Source organism: Carassius auratus, chromosome 4, assembly GCF_003368295.1.
Source record: "Carassius auratus strain Wakin chromosome 4, ASM336829v1, whole genome shotgun sequence".
Taxonomy (NCBI): Eukaryota; Metazoa; Chordata; class Actinopteri; order Cypriniformes; family Cyprinidae; genus Carassius; species Carassius auratus.
This window is the reverse complement of record NC_039246.1, coordinates 17,200,603-17,215,574: the sequence shown is the minus strand read 5'-3', so window position 1 is coordinate 17,215,574 and position 14,972 is coordinate 17,200,603. Positions and strand designations below refer to the sequence as shown.

At 38.5% G+C, this 14,972-nt stretch overlaps 1 protein-coding gene and 2 non-coding genes across 3 annotated transcripts; all 3 read left to right on the top strand.

Annotated features, from left to right (window-relative positions):
• The first annotated feature begins 1,178 nt into the window (after window positions 1–1,178).
• LOC113060999 (zona pellucida sperm-binding protein 4-like) lies at window positions 1,179–3,415 on the top strand. Its single transcript, XM_026230233.1, has 8 exons — window positions 1,179–1,933; window positions 2,003–2,190; window positions 2,259–2,356; window positions 2,428–2,585; window positions 2,659–2,851; window positions 2,924–3,071; window positions 3,151–3,223; window positions 3,302–3,415. Exons 1-8 carry the CDS (start codon window positions 1,204–1,206, stop codon window positions 3,376–3,378), a joined length of 1,665 nt encoding a protein of 554 aa, XP_026086018.1. The 5' UTR covers window positions 1,179–1,203; the 3' UTR covers window positions 3,379–3,415.
• A 10,070-nt stretch (window positions 3,416–13,485) lies between these two features.
• On the top strand, window positions 13,486–13,615 carry LOC113068852 (small nucleolar RNA SNORA3/SNORA45 family). The gene has a single exon (XR_003279620.1). It is a non-coding gene; the product is annotated as a small nucleolar RNA SNORA3/SNORA45 family (small nucleolar RNA).
• Window positions 13,616–13,824: 209 nt separating this feature from the next.
• On the top strand, window positions 13,825–13,954 carry LOC113068819 (small nucleolar RNA SNORA3/SNORA45 family). Its single transcript, XR_003279611.1, has one exon. It is a non-coding gene; the product is annotated as a small nucleolar RNA SNORA3/SNORA45 family (small nucleolar RNA).
• Window positions 13,955–14,972: the final 1,018 nt, after the last annotated feature.

Sequence of the window (14,972 nt, the reverse complement as noted above, 5' to 3'; positions counted from 1 at the left end):
AACGTAATCGTGTGTTTATTATTTGGATATTTCATGGGTACAGAGGTTTCTCTGTGTTGTTGTGGTCAGATATCAACACAGATGTGTACAGGAAATGCATCATGGGTAGGATGGGGCGGGATATGATGCACAGTTATGATGGACAAGACACGGGCGAATCCGGTCTCTGTCAGCGCGCACACGGAAGACTATTCACACAGAGACAGGACTGGGAGTGGATCATTATCATCAGATCGCGTAAATCAGTGGAAAATGATTAGAAATGAAGATTCTGACTGAAGTAAACATATCTCTGTGTATATGCAACTTTTGACAATAAACCCCATTTGACGCTTTTCAGTGAATCTATGAGAACACAAACCACTGCAGACGTGACTGAATATGAATGCTTGGTGAGTTTCTATTCTAAAAATGACTCCTATTTATTTTGTACTCCTGACAAAAAAGATTTGGAAAAATGTAGAATTACATCGCTTGCTCCCCAATGAATCCTCTGCAGTGAATGGGTGGCATCAGAACGAAAGTCCAAAGAGCTATTATAAATATCAAAATAATCCACAAGTAATTCACATCAATTACGGTCTTGTGAAGGGAAAGGCTGTCTGTTTATAAGAAACAAATCCATCGTTGAGAAATTCAAATGATTGCTTCCGGCCAAAATATGAGCTCATAATCCCAATTAAAGGTGCCATAGAATGCATTGATACAATATTTTAAATGAGATCTACATAAAAGGTACGTGGCTTGGGTATGGGCAAAAATTCTCTGGAACGGTTTTACATGTCCATTTACAACCCTGGGATTTGTCCCTAGAATTATTTGGAAGGGTCATGAACAATAATGTTGAGCTCTGCTCTGATTGGATGTTTCACAGCGTGGCTCTCTTCTGTCCAGCGTGAACGATGGCGAGATTAGGCATCCAACCTGATATGTTTGAGCCTGTATCAGACGAAGATAAAGATTTGGAAAGAATGTTTAGCGTCCGCGTGAACGAGTCTTGAGAGACTTGTCAGTGAAGATGTGGACGCAGCCTCTGTGTTGCTTTTATACGCGTTTTTTCTCAATAAGAATTGAATCTCGAGATCCAATGAGAATCACCCAGTTGTTAATGAAGAGGGAGGGGCTATCATTAATTAGCTGGAATCTGTAGAATACAAAAAGACCAAAGGGCAATAGCTTCACTTTGTGTTTAGCTGTTGAACAATGGCTGGAATTTGGTGTTTGGCTCAGATTTTGGTGGTCTGTGCTTTCTGTCATGCTGTCCCACAGTGGAGTCAATCGCTTCAGGATACTCAAGCTCTGATGATCCAGCAAACTGACCAGCAGTTTCAGCTCCAGAAGCCAGTTCAACAGCTAACTAACCAGCAGTTTCCGTTTCAGAAGCCAGTTCCACAACAACCTAAGCAGCAATTTCCATTTCAGAAGCCAGTTCCACAACAACCTAAGCCGCAGTTTCCGCTTCAGAAGCCAGTTCCACAACAACCTAAGCCGCAGTTTCCGCTTCAGAAGCCAGTTCCACAACAACCTAAGCCGCAGTTTCCGCTTCAGAAGCCAGTTCCACAACAACCTAAGCCGCAGTTTCCGCTTCAGAAGCCAGTTCCACAACAACCTAAGCTGCAGTTTCCGCTTCAGAAGCCAGTTCCACAACAACCTAAGCTGCAGTTTCCGCTTCAGAAGCCAGTTCCACAACAACCTAAGCCGCAGTTTCCGCTTCAGAAGCCAGTTCCACAACAACCTAAGCCGCAGTTTCCGCTTCAGAAGCCAGTTCCACAACCAAAGCCGCAGTTTCCAATTGAGAAGCCAGTTCAACTTGATAAATGTGCTGTAGCTGATTCTGAGCAGATCCAATGTGGTCTACCTGGGATCAGTGGTGCTGAGTGTGAAGCTATCAACTGCTGCTTTAATGGACAGCAGTGTTTCTATGGGAGGGCAGGTAAACATTCTCCATGTTATTCTGTTCGTGTTAAACAGTTTCTCTAAATTTAACCTGCTCTTGTTCTAGTGACTGTCCAGTGTATTAGAGATGGTCAGTTTGTGGTAGTGGTGTCTCGAGACGTTACCTTGCCTCGACTGAGTCTGGATTCTGTTCAACTACTGGGTGGAAACGACCCACCTTGTGCTCCTGTGGGGTCTACACCTTCCTTTGCTATATACCAGTTTCCTGTGACTGCATGTGGCACGAGCGTGATGGTAAGCAGCTGCTACTGCTTTTATTCTGCATCGCTTGGACTGGATGCTGACACCGTTTCTATTGACAGGAGGACGGTGGATATGTGGTGTATGAAAACCAAATGACCTCATCGTATGAAGTGGGGATTGGACCATATGGTTCCATCACAAGGGACAGTCATTTTGAGTAGGTGATCCATGACTTGGTGTGACCACTAATCCCTGATAAATGCTACAAGTTTGCTGTGTGTCGTCCAGGTTTCTCTTCCAGTGTAGATATTCGGGAACTTCTGTGGAAGCTCTGGTTGTGGAGGTCAACTCTGTTCCTCCACCTCCACCAGTAGCCGCTCCTGGACCTCTCAGGGTGGAGCTCAGACTGGCCAATGGCCAATGTGTCACCAAAGGCTGTGCTGAAGGTAAGGTCTTGTCCGGTGTCTGCCTAAAGCCTTTCAAACTGGAGTCTGGTTAAACCCCAGTGTTGTTCCTCAGGGGATGAGGCTTACACTTCCTACTACAGTGACGCTGATTATCCCATCACAAAAGTCCTGCGAGAGCCTGTGTATGTTGAGGTTCACATTATGGAGAGGACTGACCCCAACATTGTCCTGATGCTGGGACGTTGTTGGACTACTTCAACCCCCAGTCCACTCAGTCTCCCCCAGTGGGACCTTCTGATCGACGGGTGAGTGTACAGCCAATCTTCATTCTCTTAGTCTGCTGGGAGACCCTTTCTAACCTTCTCTTTTGTCTTCAGATGCCCTTACCAGGACGACCGCTATCTTACCACAATGGTTCCAGTGACTGGATCGTCTGGTCTTCAGTTCCCAAACCACTACAAGCGCTTTGTTGTGAAGATGTTCACATTTGTAGATCCAGCCTCACTGGCTGCTCTGCAGGAAACCGTATGCCTCCCTTTACTTGAACATTTGTGTATTTACTACTTGTGGGTTCTATGACTTGGGCCTCTTTCTTCCCTGTCAGGTCTTCATCCACTGCAGTACAGAGGTGTGCCATCCATCATCTGGCTCTTGTGAGCAAAGCTGCACCAGGAAACGTGAGTTCTTGCTTTCTCTCGACAAAAGGAACTGAGCATTTTAGAAGTGCGTTCTCACTTCTAACACTTCTCTTTCAGGAAGAGAAACTCGTATCAAGGCTGTCTCTGGGGAGCAGACTGTGGTTTCTAGTGGAGAAGTTACTCTGGTCATGTAAATCTAGTGTTTTTAATAAACCGTGCAGAACCGAGGTATCTCTTTGTCTATTGTTTTGGTTCGACAGAATCCGGGATTACATGCCTCTTCCCAGTTGTTTTTTCCTCGCACTATTAAACCAAGGCATTCCTCTATCCATCTTCCAGTTGTTAACCTGGGGCAGCTCAAGGTTCCCCTATTTTAATTTGTCTTCCAAACGGTAGTTTGGCTCCCGATATTCACAATATAAAGTTATGTGGATTACTTGCGGCTTTAAATCCAACTCAAATTGCTGAGCTCAAGTTTTAAATGGAAGTCATTCTCGACTGTCTTGAAGCAAACACGAAACAGTGTCAATTGTCCTCAACTCAAAGTAATGCTATTAAAGGGATCCTCCTCCCAAAATGAAAATGGTGTCACTAATCACTTACCTCCGTGTCGTTCCAAACCTGTAGAAACTTCATTCGTCTTTGGAACACAATTGAACCCCTTACTTGTCACCCCCCCCCCCCCATTTTCAGCATGGAGACACGAATGACATGCCCAAAATTAAACTAGTCTTTAAGGAGTCTTTCTTACTATATACATAATCAACATCTGTTCACACAGCTGACACCTCAAAGTTTACTGTTCAGGAATCAGAATTACTTAGACTGTTATAATAGAGATGTATGTAAGCTCAAACATGTCGGTAAAAATATTAAAAACCTATTTAAAAGTGATTTGTAGGATATGACTTTTAGATACATAATGAAGCTAAAGCCACAAGTCTACTAATACTTCATTTTGACATTTCAGAATATAATCCCACAAAGTGTGAATTTTATTAAACCTTTTCTAAGACCGTGTCATGTGTGTTTTTGATTTATGACTCCTGGAATGTAATTATCTTTTGTTTGGACTGGCAAAACTGCCCCATTCATGATTCTATTGTTACGAAACGAGCCTTTCACACATGGGCCAGGTATGACACAAAATCCTGATTCTTCATTTATCATTATTCCAGTATACATTTACCCCACTATTATCAAAAACCTTACTATAAAAATACAAAACATTTTCTTACAACCTTTGACAAAAGGAAATGCATCATGGGTAGGATGGGGCGGGATATGATGCACAGTTATGATGGACAAGACACGGGCGAATCCGGTCTCTGTCAGCGCGCGCACACGGAAGACTATTCACACAGAGACAGGACTGAGAACGGATCATTATCATCAGATCGCGTAAATCAGTGGAAAATGATTAGAAATTAGGATTCTGACTGAAGTAAACATATCTCTGTGTATATGCAACTTTTGACAATAAACCCCATTTGACGCTTTTCAGTGAATCTATGAGAACACAAACCACTGCAGACGTGACTGAATATGAATGCTTGGTGAGTTTTTATTCTAAAAATGACTCCAATTTTGTACTCCTGACATAAATGACGGTCACTGCAACAATGTTTTATCAAAACATTGGTCAAATATCGAAGCTAGAGTCTTTAAACTTTCAACTGATGCACATTCTCCAGGTCAAGTGAGAGATTGAGGTTTAACGTGCTGTGAAAGTAAAACAATAATCTCGGGCCGGTAACGATCCTTGACAGCAAAGGGGTTAAAGATATTTTGGATGAAAACCGGGAGGCCTGTGACCATCCCATATACTGTCAAGATCCAGGAAAGCACCATCGGAATTGCCCATCTGCCATCAGTGGATGAACCGTAACGTTAGGAAGCGATGAGAACATATGCTTGTGGCGCGGCTGACACATCTGCTAAATGTTACTCTGTCAGACATGCAAAAGAAATCTAATGTATCTCTTGCTCTGGCTACTGTGTATAGACCACCAGGGCCGTATACAGAATTCCTAAAAGAATTTGCAGATTTCCTCTCAGACCTTCTAGTTACAGTTGATAAGGCGCTAATCATGGGAGATTTTAATATTCACGCTGATAATGCAAATGATACATTAGGACTTGCGTTTACTGACCTAATAAACTCCTTTGGAGTCAAGCAAAATGTCACCGGGCCCACTCATCGTTTTAATCATACACTAGATTTAATTATATCGCATGGCATCGATCTTACTGCTATAGATATTGTACCTCAAAGTGATGATATTACAGACCATTTCCTTGTATCGTGCATGCTGCGTATAACTGATATTAACTATATGTCTCAGCGATACCGTCTGGGCAGAACTATTGTTCCAGCCACCAAAGAAAGATTCGCAAATAACCTGCCTGATCTATCTCAACTGCTATTTGTACCCAAAAATACACATGAAGTAGATGAAATTACTGACAACATGGGCACTATTTTCTCTAATACATTAGAAGCTGTTGCCCCAATCAAATTGAAAAAGGTTGGAGAAAAACGTACTGTACCATGGTATAACAGTAATACTCACTCTCTTAAGAAAGAAACTTGTAGTCTTGAACGCAAATGGAGAAAAACGAACTTGGAAGTTTTTAGAATTGCATTGAAAAACAGTATGTCCAGCTATAGACAGGCTCTAAAAACTGCTAGGGCATATACACAAACTCATTGAAAATAACCAAAACAATCCAAGGTTTTTATTTAGCACAGTGGCTAACTTAACTAATTACCAGACGCCACCTGATTCAAATATTCCACCAACGTTAAATAGTAATGACTTTATGAATTTCTTCACTGATAAAATAGATAACATTAGAAATATAATAGCGAATGTAGATTCTACAGCGTCTAACACTTCAGTTTCATCCATCGCACCCAAAGATAAACTGCAGTGCTTCACCACCATAGGACAGGAAGAGCTAAATAAACTTATCACTGTATCTAAACCAACAACATGTTTATTAGATCCTGTACCCTCTAAATTACTGAAAGAGCTGTTACCTGTAGCCGAAGAACTGCTTCTCAATATCATAAACTCGTCGTTATCTTTAGGTCACGTCCCAAAACCATTCAAGCTGCCGGTTAACAAGCCTCTTATTAAGAAACCAAAACTAGATCCTAGTGTACTGGCAAATTATAGGCCTATTTCAAATCTTCCATTTATGTCTAAAATTTTAGAAAAAGTTGTGTCTGCTCAATTGAGCACTTCCTGCATAAAAAATGATCTGTATGAAGAATTTCAGTCAGGTTTTAGGCCCCACCATAGCACAAAAAACTGCACTTGTTAAAATTACAAATGACCTGCTCCTTGCGTCAGACCAAGGCTGCATCTCATTTCTAGTCTTACTTGATCTTAGTGCTGCGTTCGACACCATAGATCATGACATACTTATAGATAGATTACAAAACTATACAGGTATTCAAGGGCAGGCTCTAAGATGGTTTAGATCCTACCTGTCCGATCGCTACCATTTTGTTTACTTAAATGGGGAGTCATCTCATTTATCATCAGTAAAATATGGAGTGCCACAAGGATCCGTCCTAGGTCCCCTTCTATTTTCAATATACATGTTGCCCCTTGGTAATATTATTAGAAAATATGGAATTAGCTTCCACTGTTATGCTGATGATACTCAGCTATATATCTCAACGAGACCAGATGAAACTTCCCAATTATCTAAGCTAACAGAGTGTGTTAAAAATGTAAAAGATTGGATGACAAATAATTTTCTCCAATTAAATTCGGATAAGACAGAAATATTAATTATTGGACCAAAAAACACTACACAGAATCTTGTAGATTACAATCTGCAACTAGACGGATGCACTGTTACTTCCTCTACAGTCAGAAATCTGGGTGTTATATTAGACAGCAATTTGTCTTTTGAAAATCATATTTCCAATGTTACAAAAACTGCATTCTTCCATCTTAGAAACATTGCCAAGCTACGCAACATGTTATCTGTTTCTGATGCAGAAAAGCTAGTTCATGCATTCATGACCTCTAGACTGGACTATTGTAATGCACTTCTAGGTGGTTGTCCTGCTTCGTCAATAAACAAGCTACTGGTAGTCCAAAATACAGCAGCTAGAGTCCTTACCAGGTCAAGAAAATATGATCATATTACCCCAATTTTACAGTCTCTGCACTGGCTACCTATTAAGTTCTGTATCAGTTACAAATTATCATTACTTACCTATAAGGCCCTAAATGGTTTAGCTCCTGCGTACCTAACTAGCCTTCTACCACGTTACAACCCATCACGCACCCTAAGGTCACAAAACACTGGACTTTTGGTCGTTCCTAGGATAGCAAAGTCCACTAAAGGAGGTAGAGCTTTCTCACATTTGGCTCCCAAACTCTGGAATAGCCTTCCTGATAATGTTCGGGGTTCACGCACACTCTCTCTGTTTAAATCTAGAATAAAAACACATCTCTTTCGCCAAGCATTCGAATAATGTATCTTTTTAATTGTGAGTGTAGTTGCATCTGATCAAAGGTGCTTTTTTATTCATTAGCTTGGGTTAAACTAATTTTACTTTGCTGGATCAGCAGCTATGCTAATGATGTCTGTATTTTGTTTCTATGTTTCGCCACGGGATTTACATCCCGTGGTAACTAGGATTTACACAAGCTCCAGTCTGGATCCAGAACACCTGAGAAGAGATGATGCTGACCCTCAGAGGACCTCAGATGATGCTAACCCTGAATCAACAACAGAACTAACAAATATTGCTAAATGTGTGACTGAATCATATAATAACTTAATTAATAATATTCATAGTTCATCGTCTAGCTGACTACGTCTGTGGTGGTGTTCCGAAGATGAACGAAGCTCTTATGGGTTCGGAACGACTTGGGTGCAAGTGATGACGATCTTCATTTTGGGGTGGAGTATCCCTTTAGTATTGAAACCACCTAAGATGTTGCACAAGTGACAAACCAACAGTTTTCAAAAAAGGTCATTCACTGAGAGTCAATTCGTCAATGATTTTTCAGAATTCTAACGGACCTGCTACTGCACAAAAAACCCCTTATGTCAGTACAGTTTCTGCAAGTTTGGCACACCAAATACTAAACTTAAGCAATGCCTGCCGTTTTCCTAAAATGTAAAGCCTATAAAATAACCCATCTGAAGGTGGAAAATGTGGTGCCAGTGTTGATACTGGGAGTGCGCTTCTATTGTTCATGGATTTAAAAATCATGAGAGAGATGTGAACAGAGAGCATTAGGAAACACATTTAACTGATCAAACCTATTTGGGGGATGCAAGGAGGAAATTAAACTCCTCATTTGAAGTTACCAACACAAAGAAAATCAAGTTCACTGCATCAGATGCACGCAAAAATATGCAGTGCTTCAAGGAAGTGGACGTTCACACATAACTCTTTTTGCACAAGTGCCAATTAACAGAATTCCCTTTACAGCATCATGGCCAACGTATTCCACCTTTACAGTACTCCTAAAAAAAGGAGCTCACAGCAGGTCCCTTTAAAAGGTTTATTAATGACGGAGTGGGTTTAATTGGTTTATTTGTCATGTAGTGATTCTGGATCTGGCCAGAAACTATCAGGAGCTGCTTTATGAAAACTTGCTAACTGAATAGGCATGATGGTCAAGGAAAAATAATTGCTTTTGGGAATTCTGGGAAATAAGAAAACAGACAAACTGGCAAAGGAGCAGTCAAAAAATAAAAGGGAGACAAGTAAACTCAATCAAAGAAGATAGATGTTTTAAGAGAAACGAGAGCTGACAAATATAAGATAATGATAGGCAGGCTGAGAATGAGGTTATATAGCAGACTTCACACAATGGAAAACAATCGACAGGATGATGTGATCGTGTTTTTAAGTTATGTGAGAAATTAATTTGTGACAGAAAATAACTGATGACTAATTTACAGTAAATAGGAAGGATAGATGGCAATATGAAACTACATATCAGATGCCAGGCCAGTCTAAATTGGATTGGTCAGAAGAGGATAAAATAGAAATTTCAAATATACAGACTCAATTAGACAAGTTTTACCTTAACAAAGCCCAAGGGGCATTTGTTAGATCACGGGCGAAGTGGATAGAGGTTGGGGAAAAAAATTCAGCCTATTTTAATAGGCTCGAAAAACGAAGACAAGAAAAAAACACAATTTCTTGTCTATTAATTAATGGGGAAGACTGCACAGAATCCAAATCAATAGCGAGAGAAATTTATAACTTTTATAGTAACATTTACTCTCCTTGTTACAATGAACAGGAGTCAAAAAAATTTTTCTAACAATAGAGCATAAGATCCCAAAAATTGATAATGACTTTAAAACGTTATGTGAAGAAGGTTTAAATTTAGGGGAATTAGATGAAGTTATTAAAAAAATAGCATCTGATCGTTCGCCTGGTCCAGATGGATTAACCGCTAATTTCTATGAATATTTTTGGGAAGACATAAAAGGATTACTATTTGATGCAATTATAGAGAGTATTGATAAAAAAGAATTGATGACAACGATGAAACAGGGATTAATTAAACTAATACCCAAACCAGAGAAAGACAAACAAATATTAAATAACTTAAGGCCTATCACTCTCCTCAATACAGACTATAAACTCCTTACCATGGCATTGGCATTTAGATTAAAAGTAGGTCTCTCTAAAATTATAAGCAACTCGCAATCAGGATTCATGAAAGGGAGATTAATTCATAATAATATCAGATTGGTCTTAGATCTAATAGATTACAATTATTTGGTGGAAGATGATGCTTATATTTTATTTCTTGACTTTCAAAAAGCTTTTGATTCGGTTGAACATTCTTTTATTTATCACGCTTTAGAATACTTTGGATTTGGAAAATATTTTTTGGATATAATTAAAATGTTACATACAGATATTAGTAGCTGTGTTTCCCTCCCTGAGGGTACAACCACAAGATTCAACATTGGTAGAGGGATAAGACAAGGGTGCAGTTTATCTCCACTGTTGTTTATTATAGTTGCTGAGTTATTGTCCATCTGGTTAAAAAACTCTGAAATTGAAGGCATTAATATAGACGGAAAACAAATACTTATCAGTCAATTAGCGGATGACACAACACTATTTTTAAAAAATAAGGATCAAATACCTATCGTTCTTCAGAGGATGAGATTATTCTCCCAGGCTTCAGGCCTAACACTTAATCTTAATAAATGCGAACTTTTAAGTATTCATGACAGTTCAGAAACTATGTTGTATAACATCCCAATGAAAAAGGAGGTTCGTTATTTGGGTATATGGGTTTCCAAAGACTCTAGAACAAGTAACAACAAGAACATCCAGAAGCCTATTGAAAAATCCAGAAAAATATTAAATAATTGGTTGCAGAGAGACCTAACGTTATTTGAAAGATCATTATTGACAAAAACTGAACGTATCTCTAGACTAATATACCCAGCGTACTCATTACCGCTTTCCATTAAAAACCTAAAAGAAATAAACACTCTTATCTTTAACTTTATTTGGAAAAATAAACACCATTATATTAGAAAAGCAGATATGATAAAAAAAATATGAGGAGGGAGGAATAAATGCAATTTATTTTAAGACCATGGATGGTGCACTTAAACTAAAATGGCTCCAGTCGTTTTTGAATTGCAGTGAAGACTTGTGGTTCTCTTTACCTAAGTCTGTGTTTAAAAAATTAAGTGGTATAGATTTTCTATTGACGTGATTTTGAGGTTTCAAAGTTACCCGTGAAATTCTCTGCCTTCCACCAACAAGTGCTGCTCTATTGGAAAATGGCTTACAAGCATAACTTTAGTCCACATAACGTCCCGATTTGGAATAACAGGGTGATTTTAAGAAGGAAGAAATCAGTATTCCTGGAAGGATGGTTGGAAAAACTAATTTGGTCCATTGTTCATATATGATGAATGAAGAAGGAAATCTATTAAAATGTGAGGAATTTAGTAATAAATATAAAATAATTTGTACGCTGGAGGACTAAATGTAGTTGATCACATTCCACTGGCTATGATTAATATAATAAGGAATAATTTGGATCAGTCCCTAAACCCGAAATTACATAAAGCACAGATCAATGGTATAAATTTCTAATTGATGAGATCTATCCTGGGTCCTCTAAAAGAACATATTATTTAAAAAACTTAAACAAACAAGAAATAACATCAATTAGAACTAAGTTTTTGAAATTTCCTATTCCTCCCAAATTTAAAGAAATCCATTTTAAAATGGTAAACGAAATTTATCCTTCACAAGAATTTATAAATGTAAATCATTGTCAGAATCAACAGAACATATTTTTTTTTTTTTTGAGTGTGAGATTGTACACAACTTGTGGAAGGAAATACATAACTGGCTGATTTCTAAGTCTATTCAAATAGATTTTTTTTCCTGGAATGGGATCAAATATGGACTTTTAATGAAGAATAAAAAAGTTGAATATTTGATAAATAATATAATACTATTTGTTAAATTCTATATCCACAAATGTCATTTCACAAAATATCTTCCAAATGTGAATGCATTAAAAAATGACTTTTATTTATTTTGTAAATCCTTAAAGGAAATTGATACAGTCCCTGCTATTAACCTCTTCTGACTTATATCAGAATATCAGTTGATATAAACTCCTATGTTAGGGAATTTGAATTGTTCTTATGTTTATTTATTTTTAGTTATATTTCTTTGGTTAAGTTGATATTGTTTTATGTACTTATTAATTTAAATACATTATAGCCGATAAGGTCAAACTATTTTGTTTAAATAACTGGTGCTTACTACATTTTTGGTTAGGGAGAATTTTTTTCTTCTAAGATTTTTTGTATGAAGGTGTAATGTGAAATAGTCGTTTGTTATGTTGTATGTCTTTCTGTTTTGTATGGTTTGAAGTTTAAATAAATGTATTGAAAAAAAAAAAAAAAAAAAAGATTCCAGGCCAGCTGTTGTCAAACTTGTGCAAAAAGGGAAAGCATGCGCAGTAGCAGGCTCCGGCGGCTCTTCCGGTGAAAGGATGACGTCAAGGACACGAGGATGCAGCACTGTCTCTTCCGGTTCCGAGCGACGTGGAGTGCGGCAGCGTAGACATGTGAGTGAGACATAACGCTTGCTTTTCACCGAAAATGTTGATATGATTAATCATTTCATGGGTTATATACTTTTGTAACAATATTTGGCAGACATCTATCGAACACCAGTATCTGTTCACTGTTAAGAAAAATGCTTTGACTAACGTTACGCGAAACCACGTGCATTAGTTTAATCCACTGAGTAAGGCCATGAATTCTCTTTAACGGCATGTGAAACTAGTAACGTTACCATTAAAACATGGACAATTCAAACAAAAAAAGTGTACAAAAGGTAACTGTTATAACTGTTAGGGATGTTAACGTTACGTGATCGTCCGAATAAAGTGTACTGAGCAATGACGTGTCGTGATCAAATAAAGGCGCGAACATGCAGTGTGGAAACATTTAAAACTGTCCGAGAAAAAATAATTAAAAGAGTTCATTGTCCGCTGAGAAGAGGAAGATGTTGAATGATGAGTGAAATCAGAAAAGTGGCCTAAATCACAAACTGCAGAGTGTTGTGTTCTAATACACACACGAAATAATAATAAAAAAGTCTTAATTGTAAATATTTTATTTTAAAAGTAAATATTTCTAAATTGTTTTGTAATTGATTTTTTATTTTATAAAGCTCATGCTTTCAAAGTTTAATTCATGCAGTGCTGAAAAACATTTGCCAAAAAGAAGTTTTCGGTATTACGGCCCAGTGCTTCATTTTTTTTGGCAAATGCAAATAATTTTAATTTAGTGCATTCATATAAAAAATGCAACGTTATTTTCAGTTAATGTGTTAAGCTCCTGATTCGCTACAGATAACTGTAATAATACAACACCGTACAGAAAACTATATTGTTTCATTTCAATAATTAAACAGTTATGTGATAAACGGCAGTTTACAATATTTAGTAACACATTGGAGTGGTTTGTACAAATGAAATAACCACTGATCTCTATGTACATGAAGATAAGCATTTATGCTACAAAATTGTCTTTCCTGTTCTTACTAAGTATAAGGTACACACAGAGAAGATACTGAAGGAATGATTCAGCTGTTGTTAATTAGTTGTTTCTTGTTTGACAGTGTGATGGTCAGGAGATGCTGCTCCATCAGATGGATGATCTCTCTCTGCTTCAGGACTCGGGTGTTTGCCAGGTGCCTCTCACTGCTCATCTTCAGTGTCTGTGATCGCTCTGATCACTTCAGAAGCGAGACTAGAGTCACACCCTGATGCTGCTCGTGGTCCTGGTGTGCTATAATCCTCGCAGAGTAACTCTCTGCTTATTCATTGGCTGCTGCTTTCTGTTGCCCAGCCAATCACCAGCTCAGAAACAAACCCCTGTGTATCAGACTGTTGTGTGTGTGACTTGCTCAGCAGTGGTTGAAGTGTAATGTGTGGTTGTCTCTCGAAGCCCCTGCAGATGCTGGTGAATGAGGTCATTAATGGCGTATCGGTCAGGAGGAGCGTCCACCGGCTCAACAGTGCTGTCAGCGTGAGTTTGATTCTGACTGACTGATTGTGATTTGTATGTTTTTGATCAAGTAAAGCGAGACTAGAGTCACACCCTGATGCTGCTCGTGGTCCTGGTGTGCTATAGTCCTCGCAGAGTAACTCTCTGCTTATTCATTGGCTGCTGCTTTACGTTGCCCAGCCAATCACCAGCTCAGAAACATGCCCAATACTGTGGCCTGCCATACCAGATGTGAATAAAGCGTTTAGCGTGAGTGATTTACATGTTTAGTAAATGCAAAGACACCAATAGATATCCTGTGGCATGAAAAATCTGAACTTAACCAATCAGGAGCTTGCTGTAGTAGTGATGTGATTACAACATAGCAAGCGGAGGGAAAATCCGAAACAACAATGGAGGACAAAATCATTGTCACTGTATGTAGATACTAGGGATCGACCAATGTGGATTTTTTTTTTAGTGCCGATACCAATTTTTTTTCCCATCAGCCTTAGCCGATGACCGGTAGGGGAGAGAATATTCCTCTAAGGATTGGGACACCACTACTATGACGTCATGCGTCATCATCCGTCTTCTAGCTCTTACAATACACACACATACTGGTGTCCATTAGAGCATTTAATTATCGTTCTGTAGTAATGAGCTGCTTACTGACACACACCTACATCGGAAATCGTGCAGCTCACACATCAAGGAGAAAATAAACTTTTCAACGCTGCCCAAGACTTTTAATAAATACTGAATCACTACATTATATTTTCCAGTGATGAGGGAAACAATCGCTGTTTTTAAGTAAACTCACTCTAAAAAGATAAACGCACAAACACGAATACACACAACCTCCATTTCTCTTTATCTCTCTCTCTCCCTCTTTCTCTGTCGAATAGGCAATATTTGAGAAAATGGTTTAGCGATTTCAAATTATTGGGGGGATTAGCCCCCATCAATGTCTACGGCAGTTATCGCCCTGATCAGACACATGCTGTTGCACTATCATGCAGTCTGTAGTGATATGACGTCTCAAAATATTAGCGATTTTTTTTTTTTTTTTGCAAACATTTCTTTGAGTAACATGACCTGTAACCCCTTACTAGTAACCCCCCTTTTTTGGCATGGAGACAGAAATGACATACCCAAAATAAAAAGGTTTCTGCTCATGATTCTTTCTGACTAGATCTATAATCAAAGAAATTTCACAAAGTTTACTGTTCAGGAATCAGAA

What these genes read in the sequence shown, in the direction of transcription:
- LOC113060999 (XM_026230233.1), top strand. Translation starts at nt 1,204, where the DNA reads ATGGCTGGAATTTGGTGTTTGGCTCAGATTTTGGTGGTCTGTGCTTTC. An exon ending in GTGTTTCTATGGGAGGGCAG is followed by an intron (nt 1,934 to 2,002) that starts GTAAACATTCTC and finishes CTCTTGTTCTAG; the next exon opens with TGACTGTCCAGTGTATTAGA. An exon ending in CACCAAAGGCTGTGCTGAAG is followed by an intron (nt 2,586 to 2,658) that starts GTAAGGTCTTGT and finishes GTTGTTCCTCAG; the next exon opens with GGGATGAGGCTTACACTTCC.